The sequence below is a fragment of the Silurus aristotelis genome (assembly GCF_946808225.1).
Source record: "Silurus aristotelis genome assembly, chromosome: 12".
Lineage (NCBI taxonomy): Eukaryota > Metazoa > Chordata > Actinopteri > Siluriformes > Siluridae > Silurus > Silurus aristotelis.
The window spans coordinates 28244047-28260779 of NC_139585.1; the positions used below are offsets into that span (position 1 = coordinate 28244047).

At 41.6% G+C, this 16733-nt stretch overlaps 1 protein-coding gene across 2 annotated transcripts; it reads left to right on the forward strand.

Annotated features, from left to right (window-relative positions):
- Positions 1–377: 377 nt before the first annotated feature.
- Positions 378–14180, forward strand: pgap3 (post-GPI attachment to proteins phospholipase 3). 2 transcript variants are annotated; one of them, XM_083557178.1, is made up of 9 exons: positions 378–1394; positions 1473–1679; positions 3601–3698; positions 5169–5321; positions 6176–6238; positions 7734–7795; positions 8090–8226; positions 8982–9186; positions 9366–14180. In XM_083557178.1, exons 2-9 carry the CDS (start codon positions 1487–1489, stop codon positions 9427–9429), a joined length of 975 nt encoding a protein of 324 aa, XP_083413304.1. In that variant the 5' UTR covers positions 378–1394; positions 1473–1486; the 3' UTR covers positions 9430–14180. The 2 variants fall into 2 exon arrangements, with proteins under 2 accessions (XP_083413304.1, XP_083413303.1); XM_083557177.1 differs by having other exon boundaries at positions 378–1679; positions 9366–10345.
- Positions 14181–16733: the final 2553 nt, after the last annotated feature.

Consider the following 16733-nt stretch of genomic DNA (forward strand, 5'->3'; position numbering starts at 1 on the left):
CAAAGGTGTTTGGGAACAGTTCAGACCGATGTTAGGGTTTCCAGTCGGCCATGACAGTACATTTGCCTAAACATTTGACTTTTTCAAGTTAAACGTAATCTTTTTTTCTTTCTAATTCCTGAGTTTAGAGACAGAGTTTGACAGAAAGCAGCAAGACGGAGAGATTTAATTTGTCACCTGAAGTGATTTTAGATTTTGGGAACAATTCTGATTTCATTGTTCAATGGTGAAAGCGACAACAGAGCAGGAAATATGGTGGTTAATGGGAACCGTATTTCCAGATGGAGAGGTTTTAGTCAGTGGAATGTTGAAGTGGTTCACCACAAGTCACATTAAAATGACAAAGGAAACAAGTAGGAACAGTTCCTGAGGGTTTTCAGTTGGCCATGACGGTACATTTGACTTAGCAGATGTTTTGTTTATGGTGAAAGGACTTGAAGTGTAGAGACTTAGGAGTTTGGGATGAGGGATTAGGGATCAGGACGGTGTTTTATTGAGGTTGTTATTTGACAAATAGACAAATAACAGTAACATCAGAGCAGGAAAAATGGGTTTTAGTCAGTGGAATGTTGTAGTGGTTCAACACAAGTCACATTGAAATGACAAAGGAAAGTGTGTGGGAACTGTTTGGACTAACGTTAGGTTGTCTAGTCAGCCATGACAGTACATTTGCCTGAACATTTGACTTAGAGAGAGATAGACTTCCCATGAAATGTATTTTTTTCTGTCAGAAAGCACAATGTTGATGTTTTTATAGCTAATCTATGGGAAGTCTGTTTTGGACGCTTTGGGATGTGGTGTTTATTTGCAAAATCAGTATTTCTGGATTAGATTAAGAGGGAAAATCAGACATTCTGATCTTAGTGTAGTTTTTTAAAACGATGTTGAGTCAGTGAAATATGAAAATGACTTTCCAGGAGGCACATTTGCATGAACATTTCACTTAGCGGACGTTTTGTTTATGCTGAAGGATTTGAAGTTTACAGATTTAAGGATGAGGAATTAGGTAGTATGGGAAGTGTTTCACTGAGGTGTTTATTTGGATGAAGGGGGGGGAGAAAAAAAAAAGTCCAAGTTTGACAGCAAACGGCGTGACTGAGAGAGAGATTTACTTCCGGGTTTGTGTCAGCGCTGCCGGGAGCAGGGCTGGTCCGCGCGCGCCTCGTTTCCGCATGCTTTATTTTCATATTCCGGTAGCGTCACATACGCGCGATCGTGCGCATGCTTATACATACTAGTAGTTGTATTAATTACAATAATATTCATTCTAATAAACGGCCAGGTGCTGGATGTCAGACCGGTGGTTGGTGTCATTCATGTCGCCGTAAACCACCGCTCGGGACCGTGCAATCTCTCAGCTCCCATGACGTGACGAGGAACGGATCGCTCTTTCGGTGCCTGCAGTTTTTTTTTAAATATATATATAAATACATATATATCTCTATAGAAATATACAAAATATATAGATATAGAGCACGTGGACGCCATGATGGCCCGCTGCTGCTGCACGCCGATGGGGCTCGCGGTGTTCGCCGCGCTGCTCCTCTGCGCGCGCGCCTCGCAGGGCGACAAGGAGCCCGTGTACCGAGACTGCGTGAAGCAGTGCGCGCGCACCAACTGCACGGGAGCCAAGCTGCGCGGCTTCCAGTCCGCTCAGCCGCCTTACATGGTTCTCACCGGTGAGTCTTCTATCCGTTAACGCCATATCACCCTGCTGCACTACCGCTACCCCTCCTTAATATCTATTTCTACATAGATAGTCGTTCACGACTTCCGGTTTTCATCCTACATTTTCGGTCGTGTTTTGTTACCGTATTGAGTCTCGTTCCGCCCCCTGTGCGCCACGATTGGCCAGTGGTCCTGCTCGTCAAGCAATCCCGACTCCTGATTGGATGGCGAAAGAAACAGTTTTTTTGAAGGCTGAACGCATGATGGAGGATGTAAAGGAAGTTTACTGTGCACATGCATGAAGTTGCTTATGTCTTTGGGGGGTTAGAAAATGTGTATAATATATATATATATATATATATATATATATATATATATATATGTGCATAACTATATAGAAAATATTGACGTGAGGTCATTAGGATAATAAGGATGGTTTATATTAAAAATAAAATGCAAAGGGATAGAACAGAATAGAAATCCGAATCAAATTGATATTTGGCTCAATTTATTTGCATACTTTGTACACTTGCACGTGTATTTTTGCAGGATCTGAGTCAGATTAAACAGTGATACCAAGCAGGTGCGAATGATCATCAGTTTCATATGTAGGTTGAAATCCTTTAGTCATAAACAGAAACAGCTGTGTAGGAGCTTCAAACTGGACAAGGTTTTGGAAAAGGTCACGTTTCACGTCACAGGTCATACACCACGGGAAGACTGAACGCCACGCGGGTGCAAATTGATTCCAATAGACACGGTAGAGGGTGCGACGGAAAATAAAGGAAGTTCCAAATAATATCTACATGCACAAGGTTGCTTTTGCGTCTGGAAAAAAGTCCTCTGCGCACGAACGCAGGGTTGAATATAACGTATAATAGAATATCGAATATAGTTTAAGACTTGAAATGTAGGGAGGTTTAGTGCAAAACTGCAAAACTTTGCCTGGGAAAATGTGGAGAGAAAGTGCGAACGTTTCGAACGAAAGAAACCCGAAAATAAAAATATGCGTTTTCCAACTATAAGTATTAGTGAGGACAAGGCCAGAAGTTCTGGAAGACAGTTTCATATCAGAGGTCATACACTATTGCAAGTCTGAACACAGCAACAAGAGTGGTTCTACTGCATCAGAAAGGGCTCTCCCAGAGGGACCCCAAAGCAGACTGGGGTTCAAGTTGCGCTGTTAAAGCTTTTTCGAAAAAGCACATAGAAATAATGCTGTGGTCTGCCAAAGATACCTAATGTAGCAGACTTCGAAAGATGTCCAACAATGACATCAGCAAAAAGAACTGGCAGAAACCAGTGACAATAATTTACTATCTGGAAAAGTTATTTTCCAGAAGTGGTCTATAATGGAGGAGCCAAAAAGCTGGCAACAGGTGCTCTGGACTGATGGGACAAAATGTCAAATGTATGGCAGTAGAAGGAGGGCAGTTGTTTGCCGAAGTGCTTCGATAGCGGTATAAAAACAATGGTTTGCGGGCAACAGTGAAGCATGGTGGAGGTTGCTGAAGCATGGTGGAGGTTGCTTGTAAGAAGAACAAGGAGTCCTGGAAGGGATTGTTTGGCCCCCACAGATTCCTGATATCAAAAGCATCGAGTCAGTCTGGGATTACATGAAGAGACAGAAGGATCTTTTTGTTTAGATTTTTTCGATCTGGGGACGTCCAGATCAACCAATAGGACAGCTGGCAAACCGCAGCAACAAAAAAAAAAGGCGTTGAAAAAAATATGCTCTTTCTTTAAACACAATCCAAGTGCCCAGAGAGTTCAAACAAAGAAAATAATGCGAACTTTTATTTATTTATTTTTTTTATCGATTTCTGTCAGAGAAGGACGGCGAATCGTGTATGTATTTTTTCATCGATTATGCTCAATGTGGTGCCATATTGAATGGCGTATACGATTTCAGTTTGTGTCTTTCGTTCGCAGGTTGGACGTGTCGGGATGACTGTCGTTATCAGTGCATGTGGACCACGGTTGGACTTTACCAGGCCGAGGGCTATAGAGTGCCTCAGTTCCATGGCAAGGTCGGTTTTCACACAGTACTGGATGTAGAGTTGGGAAGATCGGATCATTTCAATGACTTGGTTCTTTGAATCTCGTGCATCTATATGAACAAATTGTTTTCTCTTCTTTTTTTTTTTTTTTTAAGTTTTCAGTAAGCAGATTCTCAACACGTCCACATTCTACGTCTTGAAAAATTTAAAACGTTTCCCTGCCACGGTCGCCCCGATAATTCACTTATTCAAATTTTTTGTTCTCTTACATTTTGCAAAGCTGCTTTGAGGCATTGTGAAAAGCGCTATAGAAATTAACTTTTCCGATGAACTTGGAAACCCAAAACCTGTTCCAGCATGGCGAAGTGTCACTGTGCACAAAGTGAGCTCCTTGAAGATCTGGTTTACATGCTTTGGAGAGGAAGATCTTGCTGCTATAGAGCTCTGATCTCATCCCTACTGAACACCTTTGGGATGAATGTGAACGCTAACTCCTCACCTCCTCACCTACATCAGTACCTGCCTTTCGTAACACCCTTGTGGCTGATGAACACAAATATCCATTAGCAAAATCTGGTGGAACATCTTCCCAGAAGAGTGGAGGGAATTATAAGAGTGAATTGGGACTATATGTGGAATGTAAATGCTCAAAAATCACATGCTATACTTATGACCAGGTGACCCAATACTTTTGGCGATGTAGTGTAGATCTCAACTTTCATTCTTAATAGTCGTGAAAAGTCTTCAGTTTGACTTTAAACATTTTCTGTTCCTTGTGATTCCTCCCTGTTATTGAGGTCCTATGATTTATAACATAAACTGTCCGTCCAATCAGAATCCAGGATTCATCCATGTTTACTACTATTGGATACTCATGAAACCTATTGTTGTACTGACCCCTTGCAGTGACTTCCCACCTTCAGGATGTGTATTAATGGAATTTGGCTTTGTTTATATCCGGTGCCTGCCAAATGTTTGGAAACACCTGGTCTTTTATTGTTTTGATGCAACGAACTAGTGGAAGTTCTGTCCACATGCCAAAAGCGTGTAAACATTCCACCCCCACCCCCCTCCTTGGTATGTAACGCAAAATACACTGCGTTATAAATAAATAAAAAAAGAAAAAAGGTGTTGTGAATCAGTAAAAAGTCACTATCAGAACAGTGTTACCTCATAAAATGCAAGCGCCAATCAAATTGCAGCTGTAGAAATACAGTCTGGTATAAAGGGGGTGGGGCATGATGATTATTTTTTTTTCCGCATCATAACGTGCGAAAGGACATTCGGCGTGTCGCGATTCAGTGCGTTTCCAAACCGATACCATCGAGTGATGGCGTGCGAAAAAAAAAAAAAAACGTTTCAGGTGACACGTAGCAAAACAGGAAGTAACGCCCATGTATATGGAAGATTTTTTGGGATACAACGTATAAAATGTGAAATGTTTAATTAGACGTGTGTGTGTGTGTGTGTGTGTGTGTGTGTGTGTGTGTGTCCGTCCAGTGGCCATTTGTGCGCTTCCTGTGTTTCGAGGAGCCAGCATCAGCTCTGGCGTCGCTGCTCAACGGTCTGGCGTGTTTGCTGATGCTGCTGCGCTACCGCAGTGCCGTCCCACGCCAGTGCCCCATGTACCAGACCGTCACCGCCTTCTCACTGGTGAGAGCCCTTTTAGTGTGTGTGTATGTGTATGGTGTGTATTTGGGTGCGTGTGTTTGGGGTGCATGTATCTGGGGTGTGTGTGTGATTGGGGTGTGTGTATGGAGTGTATATATGTGGGTAGGTATGTTTGTATGGATGTGGGTTGAATAAGTGTGTATGAGGTGTGTGTAACGGGTGTGGTGTGTGTGTGTTTGGGTGCATGTATAGGGTGTGATTGGGCTGAATGTGTCTGGGGTGTGTGTAGGGCGTGTGTGTGTGTGTGTGTGTGTGTGTGTGTGGACTGGATAGTTGTGTAAGTGTGTATTAGGGTGTGTGTATGGGGTGTGGGTGTGTGTGCATGTGTAGCGTTGTGTATAGGGTTATCTGGGGTTTGTGTCTGTGAATAGTGTGTTTGCTGGTTAAGTGTGTACGAAGGCGTGTTAACGGGGCGGGTGAGTATAGGGGGCGTGTTTGTATGTGTGTGTGTGTGTGTGTGTGTGTGTGTGTGTGTGTGTGTGTGTGTGTTTATGGTTTGTTTGGAATGTGCGTTTTTGTTTGGGGCGTTTTGGGTACCAACTTGAAACCTACTGAACAAGCCACGCCCACAAGACCCAACCCTGGAGTGCGTTTTGGCTTTCACTAGCATGAACACACTACTACGTGTTTTCTGATCTCCGCCGCAATGGTTCCAGTTTTAGAGTGCGCTACTATTTTATGGCTAATCAGATTCGGTCCCAATTCATAGGCTAGTCAACAAGAACACATCACTTTATGTTTTCAATTCTGCACGATTTGTTTTTCTCGCCCCGCCCACTTAACCTTGCAAAGTTTAATACCGGGTGTAATATTGAATATTCTTCTTCTCCCTGCAGGTGTCGCTGAACGCCTGGTTCTGGTCCACAGTATTCCACACCAGAGACACTTATCTAACTGAGGTACTTGATTTACTTGGGTGTATAAAAAAAAAAAAATACATAAAAATAATACAGGCACCTGATTTTTTTTTCCCAGACGTGGTTCTTTATCAAACGTTTAGTTGAAGGCACAAAGGCAGCTTAATGAAGATATGCTTTATATGGGTTGGTGTGGAAGATGACAACTTCTCTGGGTTTACCAACTGTCTGATGCCTCCTTAGTTTGAAGGGCCTTCATGCTTTCAGTCTGTCTTCTCACCACAGATTAGCCACTCAATTCTCACCACGTCCATGGCTTTACTGAAATTCAAAAGAACTGCCAGAATAAGTCCTTGTTTTTTGGATTTTAGCGCATGAATTTTTATCTTCTCTTTATCTTTATGTATCTTAAAATTTTGAATTTTTTTTTTTGTAAAACAAAATAAACAAGATGCAGCAAAGTGAAAATATGGCAAAAAAAAAGTAGGGACTTTTTTTTGCCATATTTTCACTTTGCTGCATCTTGTTTATTTTGTTTTACAAAAAAAAAAAAAATTAAAATATTTTAAGATACATCTGTACGTTCCAACTCTCAAAAAACTCTCAACGTGATATATATGTACAGTAAAACCCCGTTGTACGTTCTTGAAAATTGCTGATTTTCCCCATAGGAATGAATGTAAAAGTGATTTAATCCATTCCGAGATCTCATTCGATCGTTTATTTCTGCACTTGAAAAAGTATTTTTAGCCTGTTTTACCAAACAAATACACCGCAAATTACCGTAATGTAAACACAATTGAACACTTACGCACATCACGCTCATAACCTTCTTGGTTTCAATGGTAATTCTATTTACTTTAGTTTTCCCAGCACCATCACTTATTTTCTTGGGAGACATTTTGCAAGATTTCTAGTCAAATAAAAATATAACACTAAAAATAAGTTACGTTTTTGCTGCACTGGACAACGAGAGCGACCGAGCGATACATCATTAACTAAGCGACTGATGCTTCCCTCCGCTGGAAACGGGGAACCGGCAGCGTGGGTTTGCTCGTGCCTTCGATATTTGCTTGTGAAATAGGGTAAAATTTTGTTACAAAGTCGCTCGCATCTCCGTTTGCTTGTATTATTAGTTGCTTGTACAACAGGGTTTTACTGTATAACAAGTGTGCTATTGTCGACCCCTCGGAAATCTTTGGCGACCCCTAACGGGGGGGTGACTACATTTGCTACGTTTCTAGAAGAAATAATCGTCATTCTTACTCTTTATTTTACTAAACGCATCTAAACGAACAAACATTTGGCCACACCGTATATTTTTTAAAGAGGAAGAGGTATTTTAAACACGAAGCCGGCCTACTTTTTCTCGTTAGCTTGTTCGCAAACTCGGCAGCTGAGGTAACTAGTAAATAGCTAGCTAGCGAATGTAAGCGAGCAGGTCCTACTAAACTGGACGAGGGAACGGAAATTGCGTAGAACATGAAATTTGGATATTGTTTTTAATGCGTTTTATTTATATATTTCTCTTTAACAGAAGATGGACTATTTTTGCGCATCAGCGGTCATCCTTTACTCCATCTACCTGTGCTGCGTCAGGTAAACATTTGCAAAGCTTTAACATCTTTCACAAATCGCGCTAGGAGGTAAAGAGTGTGTGAGATTGCGTTGTACTTTTTCTGACAGAAATGTTTTTTCTTTCAAATACTAGTTTACAAACTGACCCACAGCTAGCTAGTTGATTAGCTAGCTACCTAATGCAAGTATGCTAGAGTCACATACATATATGATTTCATGCTAATATACCTAGCTAGATTTAGCTGCGCGTATGTTTAAGCGGAACTTTTCATAGAGTTACAGTTCTGTGCTTTAACAACGGCGTGTGGTGTTTAGGACGCTGGGTTTGCGGCGGCCCGGTGTGTCCAGCATCGTCGGCGTTCTGCTCATCCTGGCCTTCACCTCCCACGTCTCCTATCTTACCTTCGTCAGCTTCGACTACGGTTACAACATGGCCGCCAACGCAACCATAGGTCAGTGAAGACTTTGCACTTGGTGTTTATTTGTGATTAGATGCCTGTGGCGGTTAAACCCCTGTGACAGGAATGATACTTAAGAGTTCCTAGTCTTAGACCTTGAGCTAGTTAGCTAATTAGCTAGTTTTATTGGAGGTAACTGTTGAGGTGATGCAGGTTTTAATATTTGCATATTCGTGTTTCCAGCCATTTTCTGATAACTGAAATTTGAGCTTCTGAGTTTCATGTAGGATTTGCAGAAAAAACAATTAGCCTTCATTTCAAATCCCGGGGTCATTCGATTTGTAAATATCGATGTTTCCTGCTTTAGTAATTCCATTCATTCTCTCTGTAGGAGACTCCTGTCTGTGATGCAGCAAAAAGCTAATTAGCAAATAAGCTCTAACCCAGTGAGTGGAATCTAATCCAAGAATACAATTTATTCTAAAAACTAAATTTAATTATAATGAGTTGAATCAAACCTAACAAAGGAAATCTGTCTTAGCGATTGGAATCTTATCTAATGAGTGGAATATTCTATTGGTCATAGAGGTCGACCAATTAATCGGGTTCGCTGATTAATCAGCACCGACAGATCACTGGAACTATCAGCTATCTGCAACAATCCATATCCACCGATAGTTTTTCCGGTCCGCTGTCATTACCAGAGCGGCCTTTAGCGGCAAATCTCTGACATCATATATATATATATATATATATTTTTTTTTTTTTGATGCCTGGTATATTTCTGGTAAATTGCCGGTATTTTTCAGGCATGGTGAACCTGCTGTGGTGGCTCGGTTGGTGCTGGCAGAACCGGAGGACGTTGCTGTACTGGTGGAAGTGCGGCGCAGTAGTGGTGCTGCTGCACGGCCTGGCTCTGCTCGAGCTCCTCGATTTCCCACCGCTCTTCTGGGTGCTGGACGCTCACGCGGCCTGGCACCTGGGCACCGTCCCCGTACACTTCCTCTTCTACAGGTAAACACGTTTCCACAACAACATCTCCAGGGGATAAATCTAATGGATATGGGTTAGTTTTCTTTAATCACAGATCACAGGTTTAGCTTTTCTCTAGCTTCTTTAAATCAACTTAAAAAATCGAACTGTGCTAACAAGAAATATTTTATTCCCCCCCCCCCCCCCCCCCCCCCTCCCAGTTTCCTTATAGACGACAGCCTCCACCTCCTTAACACAGAGAAGGCCGGAGTGAAGCTGGACTAGGAGGAGCGTGTGTCAGAGCCCCGCCCCCTCCTCCACAATCCCTCCAGTCAGGACGAGTCTGTGAATTTCGAGTTTACGAATTGAGTTTACACTTTTTAACCACTCAGCTACGGACGGCTGTGAAAAGAGTTTTGCTTTCGGTTGCTTTGTTCACCTGTGGTCGATTTATCATATTTTTTTTCCTCCACTATATATATTTTTTTCCCAGCGCTTTGCCTTGCGGATTTTTGTTGAAATGGTTTGTTTCCGCGTATCTTTATTTCAAACGGAGTAAATCCGAGTGTTCACTTTTCAGTCATTGGACTTTTCAGTTCATTTTCCACCCCCCTCATTAGCATTCGAAAACACAATTCTAGGCGCTAACGTTTTCAATGGGAAGACTGCAATGCCTGCAATACCTGTACCCATTCCAGGGTCCACCAGCAGAGGGTTATGGTTTAGAAATCCAGGTTAACGTCCGGCTGCATCCCAAGCCGCGTCCTAGCGCACTGCAAATGGTGCGTCGGATCGCTTTTACCCAATCGAGGCATGTCCCGTCGATACTTAATTTAATTTTGCACAGGAACAATACGTTTTTAACACAGATTTTAATTTGTGAATGACCGACGCTTGTGTAGACGGGTTTTAACTCTTGTACATGCGTCGATGCGGAGACAATAAAAAAAAATAAAAAATTTAAGCTCCCCCCCCTCACCACTGGTAGGACTGTTGTCAAGTCTGGTGGTAACACTATATTATTTTGGCATGCTTGTAGCTTTTGATAGCTAAAGACCTTTAGATTATTATTATTATTATTTAAACGACCCCCAAAAAGCGCAATGGACACTTTATGAAGTAAGTTTTCATACAGAAATCCCACCAAATAATCCGGAATTAAAGAGGCCTTAAGCTCGGATGCGAGAATGTGCGTTAAAAACACACACGATCGTATAGTGCCTGGTGGTGTAATACTGGTGCCTACCAGCAGAGGCCAGAATTATTATTATTATTAGATTATTATTATTATTATTATTATTATTCAAGCGACCCCCAAAAAGCGCAATGGACACTTTATGAAGTAATTTTTCATACAGAAATCCTGCCAAATAATCCCGAATCAGAGAGGCCTTAAACTCGGATGCGAGAATGAGCGTTAAAAAAAAAAACACGATCGTATAGTGCCTGGTGGTGTATTACCGGTGCTTACCAGCAGAGGCCAGAAATGGACCAACCTCCTTAACTATTGTCAAAATAGTTTAATTAATAACATACCGTTTTGATGTCTAGCGCAGTGCAGCTGTACCCTTTTGTTTTTGGATTACGTTCGGCAGTTTGGATCGTTTTTTAGCGAGACTTTTGGTTCTGTGCAGTATTTTGACATGTCGAAGGATTTCGAGGGAGACGAAAGGAGCATTGACATCGTATAGAGGTGTTTTCAAGTGTTTATTTATTTTATATTATTATGAAGCTTTTCCGTTCATGAAGTAATTTCAAGCACCTGGAATGCCTTTAGAGGAAAAATGGAAGGATTTGAAAGTGTGTGTGTGTGTGTGTGTGTGTGTGTGGTGGGTTGCTGCACCTATGCCTTATCCCGTCTTGTCCAGTGTACACTTGTGTCTTGTTGGGCGGGACTCGGTTCCCATTGAGGGACGCGAGTGCTTATTTGCTCGCCAGAGAATTAACACCGGTGTCAGCGTGTCTTTGTTCCAAATTGCCACTTGTGCACTTTTGTTTGTGTGTGTGTGTGTGTGTGTGTGTGTGTGTGTGTGTTTGTGTGTGTGAGGGAGAGGGAGAGTGTAAGCATGTTCAGCTGGCGGTTAAATATAGCTTTAGATATTTTGGAGCACAGGGGCTCGGAGTGTGTTCATAACAGTCACCATGAGAACGCAGAAACGGCGCGAGGAGTCCACCAGGTTTTTCTGTTTTACCAAACGACTTCGATCAGCCTGGGCTCTGTCCAGACGTTTTCTCTTGCGCTAAATCATCATGTTCTGAATCTCCATATTTACGCTTTACAACTCCTTGTTATTGTGGGAGGCGGGACCTCACGGGCGACTTTCAAAAACGGCGTCCTCTGTAACCCAACATTCCAGAACATGACCTCCACTAGATATGGACACAAGCTTTACACCTGACCATAAGTTTATGCACTTTTCTGAACATCTTATTCGAAATTTAGTTCCCATTTGCTGTTATAATAAGCTCCATTTTTTCCGGGAAGATGTTCCACTCGATTTTCGTGGAGATCTGTGTGAGATTCATAAAGCTACAAGGGTGTTAGTAAGGTACTGATGTCGGTGAGGTGAGGAGGCCTGAGGTGCTGTCAGCGTTCATCCCAAAGGTGGTTCAGTAAGGTTCAAGAGCTTTATATCTTCCACACCGACCCATGTAAAAAGCATTGTCATGCTGGAACATTGTTTGGGTCTCCTAGATCAAGCGAAAGGGAACATTTCATCCTACCACATTCAAAGACATAATATACAATCATGTGCCTCCAACTACAGTATCTTACAAAAGTGAGGAAACCCCTTACATTTCAGCAAATTGCAGTATTTCTTCTCAAGAGACAATACTATAGAAATGAAACTTGGATATATAAAGATCCCGAGGCTATAAGAAGTATGGCCAGGGTCATACAGAGGTTTTCCAAGACAGGTTCCACTCGGAACCTACATTACAAGGGTCCATCAAAGAAGTCGAGTCCTCATGCTGAGCATTAGGTGCAGAAGGTGGCAAAAAAACAGACGCATGAGTGCTGCAGCGTTGCTTTAGAGGTTGAAGAAGCGGAAGGTCTGTTTGTCGGTTCTGAGATCGTACGCTGCACACTGCAACAAGTTGGATTGCAGGCCGTGGTCCCAGAAGGAACCTCTTCTGAAACTGGTTCACAAGAAAGTCCAAAAACAGTTTGCTGAAGACGACCTGTCCAAGAGCATAAATTACTGGAATCATGTCCTGTGGTCTGATGAGACTAAGATAAACTTGTTTGGCTCAGATGGTATCCAACATGTGTGGTGACACCCTGATGAGGACAGAGCAAATTGTGTCTTGCCTGCAGTCCGGCATGGTGGTGGTAGCATCATGGTCTGGGGCTGCATGAGTGCTGCTGGTACGACCCCAAACACACCGCTAAGATGACAACCGCCATGCTGAGAAAGGTGAAGGTGATGGAGTGGCCAAGTATGTCTCCAAACCTGCACCCTATTAAGCACCTGTGGGGATCCTCAAGAGAAAGGAGGAGGGAAAATGTGTATAACATCCAGCAGCTCCGTGATGTCATTATGGAGGAGTGGAAGAGGATCCCAGCAACAACCTGTGCAGCTCTGGTGAATTCCATGTCCAGGAAGATAAAGGCAGGCCTGGATAACAGTGGTGTTCAAACACAATATTCACACTTTGGACACGATTTTGACATGTTTACTGAGGGTGTACTCACTTTTGTTGCCAGTTATTTAGACAATAATGGCTGCATGTTAAGTTCTTTTTAGAGGACAGTAAATCTGTCTTGCTGTATAACCTGCACATTGACTGATATATATCACAGTTTTATTTCTATTGTATTGTCCCTTGAGAACGTATAATGAAATGGTTGCTGAAATGTAAGAGGTGTACTCACTTTTGTGAGACGCTGCACGTGGTAACAGTTTAAGGAAAAACCACATATCGCTGGAAAAGTCCCACTTTTACTTTTGCCAATCTAATCTATGTTTAGCATACGTGGCTTTTTCAGATCGATCAAAACAACGTTCCCAGTTGTTTATAGATCATTCAAAACACAGACCCTGGCCTTTATCATGCAACGATTTAGTTAAAGATACTCCACACCCTAAACGCGTCTCGGCTAAATGGCCAAGTCGCTCGGATCAAAGCGAAACCTTGTGGACGTTGTCGGACATGACACTTTAGAAACGCAATGACTTAAGGATCAAATGAAGGTTAAAACGAAAAGGTGTTATTTTTTTAATTATTTTTTTAATCCTAACAAATTTGATATCACGAAAGACCGATCGAACGATCGTCGCTAATCAACGCGGTAAATACGACGTATTGTAACGTTCCGAAACCCTTATTTTCTGCTCACAAAGTATGATTTTTGAACCAGTTCGATTGCTAGTCAAATTTTCAAAATTCTAATCTTTTTAATTGATCGAGCAGACACAGGGACGTGTATTGGAGCTAGCTGGAGCTAGCTTCTTTTTTTTTTTTTTTTATTGTAAATCAGTATGGTGAAGTTGATTGCACACTTAATTTTGGGGTGAGTCAGGGTAGCTTTTCTAGAACGTTCCAGAAATTCTATGGTATTCCAGTTGCCGATGATCATAAAGAAGATTGTGCTAAGAAAACGTCAATCTAGATACCAATCTAGACTGATCCACGTAATGCTTCAAGATCAGTTTAGGTGTCCACACTGAACTGAACTCATGCCGACCATGTTTTTTAGATACAGCTGAACAATTCCAGATTAAGGATTGATGAAGGAAAGTATTTCTCGGTTTCTCACTGACCCCCCCCCCCCCCCCCCCCAATCCCTACATTTGGGGTGAGTAGAAAAAAAAAAAGGGTTTCGTGTTAAAATGCTGAGTTACGACTCGAATGTCCCAACCAGCCAGAAAGGAAGCTTTAAGAAATCATGTTGTATTTTTTTTTTTTCCTCCACCCTGTGCACAATCCATCGCTTTCTTTTTCTCTCTTTTTTTTTTCTCTCTCTCTCTCTTCTCCTTTCACTGGTGTGTGCAATGAAGCTTTAAGAAAGAAATAAAGTGGGTCTGTATTAACGCCTGGTGTCGTTTTACTTTTTCTTGCTGCTGAAACGGAAAACTCAAATGTCATGCGCACTAGAAATCTTGCCTAGAAGCTATTTATTTATTTAAATTTTACATATTGTTTCTAATTTTATTACTTTGTAGGGGTGTAGGGAACTTCATGGCGTAGTCTATGTACTGTCATTAAAAACTAGCCACCAAGATTTAAAACACCATCAGATAAAAGCAAAGGACTCGAGGCATTTTACAGCCCATCCAATAGAGGGACTCATTCTAGGCAATAATGAGGCGGGAATACAACACACACACACACACACACACACACACACACACACACACACACACACACACACACACACACACACAGTGTGGGAGGAGGTTGGAGAGCCTCGTGAAAGGAGTGTATTCTTTACCCAAGTGTTGAGACACAATCAGGCTTGTGATTAGTGCGTGGCAGAGCATGCCATTGTAAACTGCTGGAATGCAGAGTGTGTGTGTGTGTGAGAGAGAGTGTGTATGAGTGAGCGCGCGCTGAAGAAGCCAAACCCGTCCCCGAGCTGTCATAAACAAGCCTGAAAACAATCTGCGACTGTGCATGAGTAATACTTAATTAAGTACTTAATTAGGCGAGTGCACACTGCAATAGACTCAACCAGCCAGTACCGACTGGGTTGCCCTCGGCCACGTTCCAAACACCACACTGTTTACACACACACAAAGCTTTACATAGGGCATAAGAACTAGATATATAAAGTCTAGGAGTCATGATACGTAATGTGAGCGAAGTATAGCGCAGGGAAAACCAAATGACTCAGTATTAATGCATGTGTAGTTCACTATATAGTGTAAGCACCATGACAGGGGGTTTAGTAAGCTAACTCTAGTGCACAAAACACCAAATGATTCCATATCAAATTCATATAAAGTTTATTATATGTGTCGAGCACCATGGCACAGGCTCTGCACTAAACACCAAATGACTGTATATTAAATGCATAAATACAAATATGGTTCATAACATAGTGTGGGTGCTACAACACTGGGTATAGTATATCTGAATATCGTGCACTGTGTACCGAATGACTCTGTGTATCAAATGCAGATGTAGTCCACTATATAGAGTAGACACCATGACACAGATTTTGGAAAGCCAACAACAACAAGTGCCCAGAACACCAAATGACTCTGTGTATCAAATGCATATATGCAAATATGGTTCATGACATTGTGTGGGTGTATACCAAATGACTCTTACTATACAGTGGAAGCACCAAAATGCACTGGAATATGAATGACTCTTACTGAAATATATATATTTTTTACTATCTAATGAAGGCACCAGAATGCACTGGAATACAAATGGCTTACTAAAATTCATATAAGGTTTACTATCCAGTGGAGGCACCAGAATGCACTCGAATATGAATGACTCTTACTGAAATTCATATATAGTTTACTACACAGTGGAAGCACCAGAATGCACTGGAATACCAAATGACTTACTGAAATTCATATATAGTTTACTATCTAATGAAGGCACCAGAATGCACTGGAAAACAAATGACTTACTGAAATGTATATATAGTTTACTATACAGTGGAAGCACCAGAATGCACTGGAAAACCAAATGACTCTTACTGAAATATATATATAGTTTACTATCCAGTGGAGGCACCAGAATGCACTGGAATACGAATGAATCTTAATGAAATTCATGTATAGTTTACTATCTAATGAAGGCACCAGAATGCACTGGAATACAAATGACTTTTACTGAAATTCATATATATAGTTTACTACACAGTGGAAGCACCAGAATGCACTGGAATAGTAAATGATTTACTGAAATATAAATATTGTTTACTATCTAATTAAGGCACCAGAATGCACTGGAAAACCAAATGACTCTTACTGATATTTATATATAGTTTACTATACAGTGAAGGCACCAGAATGAACTGGAATACAAATGAATCTTAATGAAATTCATGTATAGTTTACTATCCAGTGAAGGCACCAGAATGCACTGGAAAACAAATGACTTTTCCTGAAATTTATATATAGTTTACTATACAGTGGAAGCACCAGAATGCACTGGAATAGTAAATGACTTACTGAAATATATATATTGTTTACTATCTAATTAAGGCACCAGAATGCACTGGAAAACAAATGATCTACTGACATTCATGTATAGTTTATTATCCAATGTAGGCACCAGAATACACTGGAATACAAATGACTCTTTCTGAAATTTATATATAGTGAAATTTATATATAGTGAAATTTATATATAGTGAAATTCATATATAGTTCACTGTACAGTGAAGGCCCCAGAATGCTCCCTAGGCAGTGCACTTGTATACAGGGTTCGTTCCAAATTTCTTTCTACGGTGAATATAATGCACTTCTCTATTGCAGTGCGGTTATAGCAGGCACGAGCAGCAGCAGCAGCAGCAACAACAACAACGACAACAACATAAAGAATTCGTTGAAGAGCGCGGAGACGCGCCTCGCGGGAGGGCGACCGGGCTCGCGAGAGCGCGCCTTGCCGAGGAACGCGCG

Bases quoted from the DNA above. Each gene is read 5' to 3' on its own strand.
- pgap3 (XM_083557178.1), top strand. From the start codon at position 1,487: ATGATGGCCCGCTGCTGCTGCACGCCGATGGGGCTCGCGGTGTTCGCC. The intron at 6,239-7,733 runs GTACTTGATTTA...TCTCTTTAACAG, and splicing joins GAGACACTTATCTAACTGAG to AAGATGGACTATTTTTGCGC. The intron at 9,187-9,365 runs GTAAACACGTTT...CCCCCCTCCCAG, and splicing joins GTACACTTCCTCTTCTACAG to TTTCCTTATAGACGACAGCC.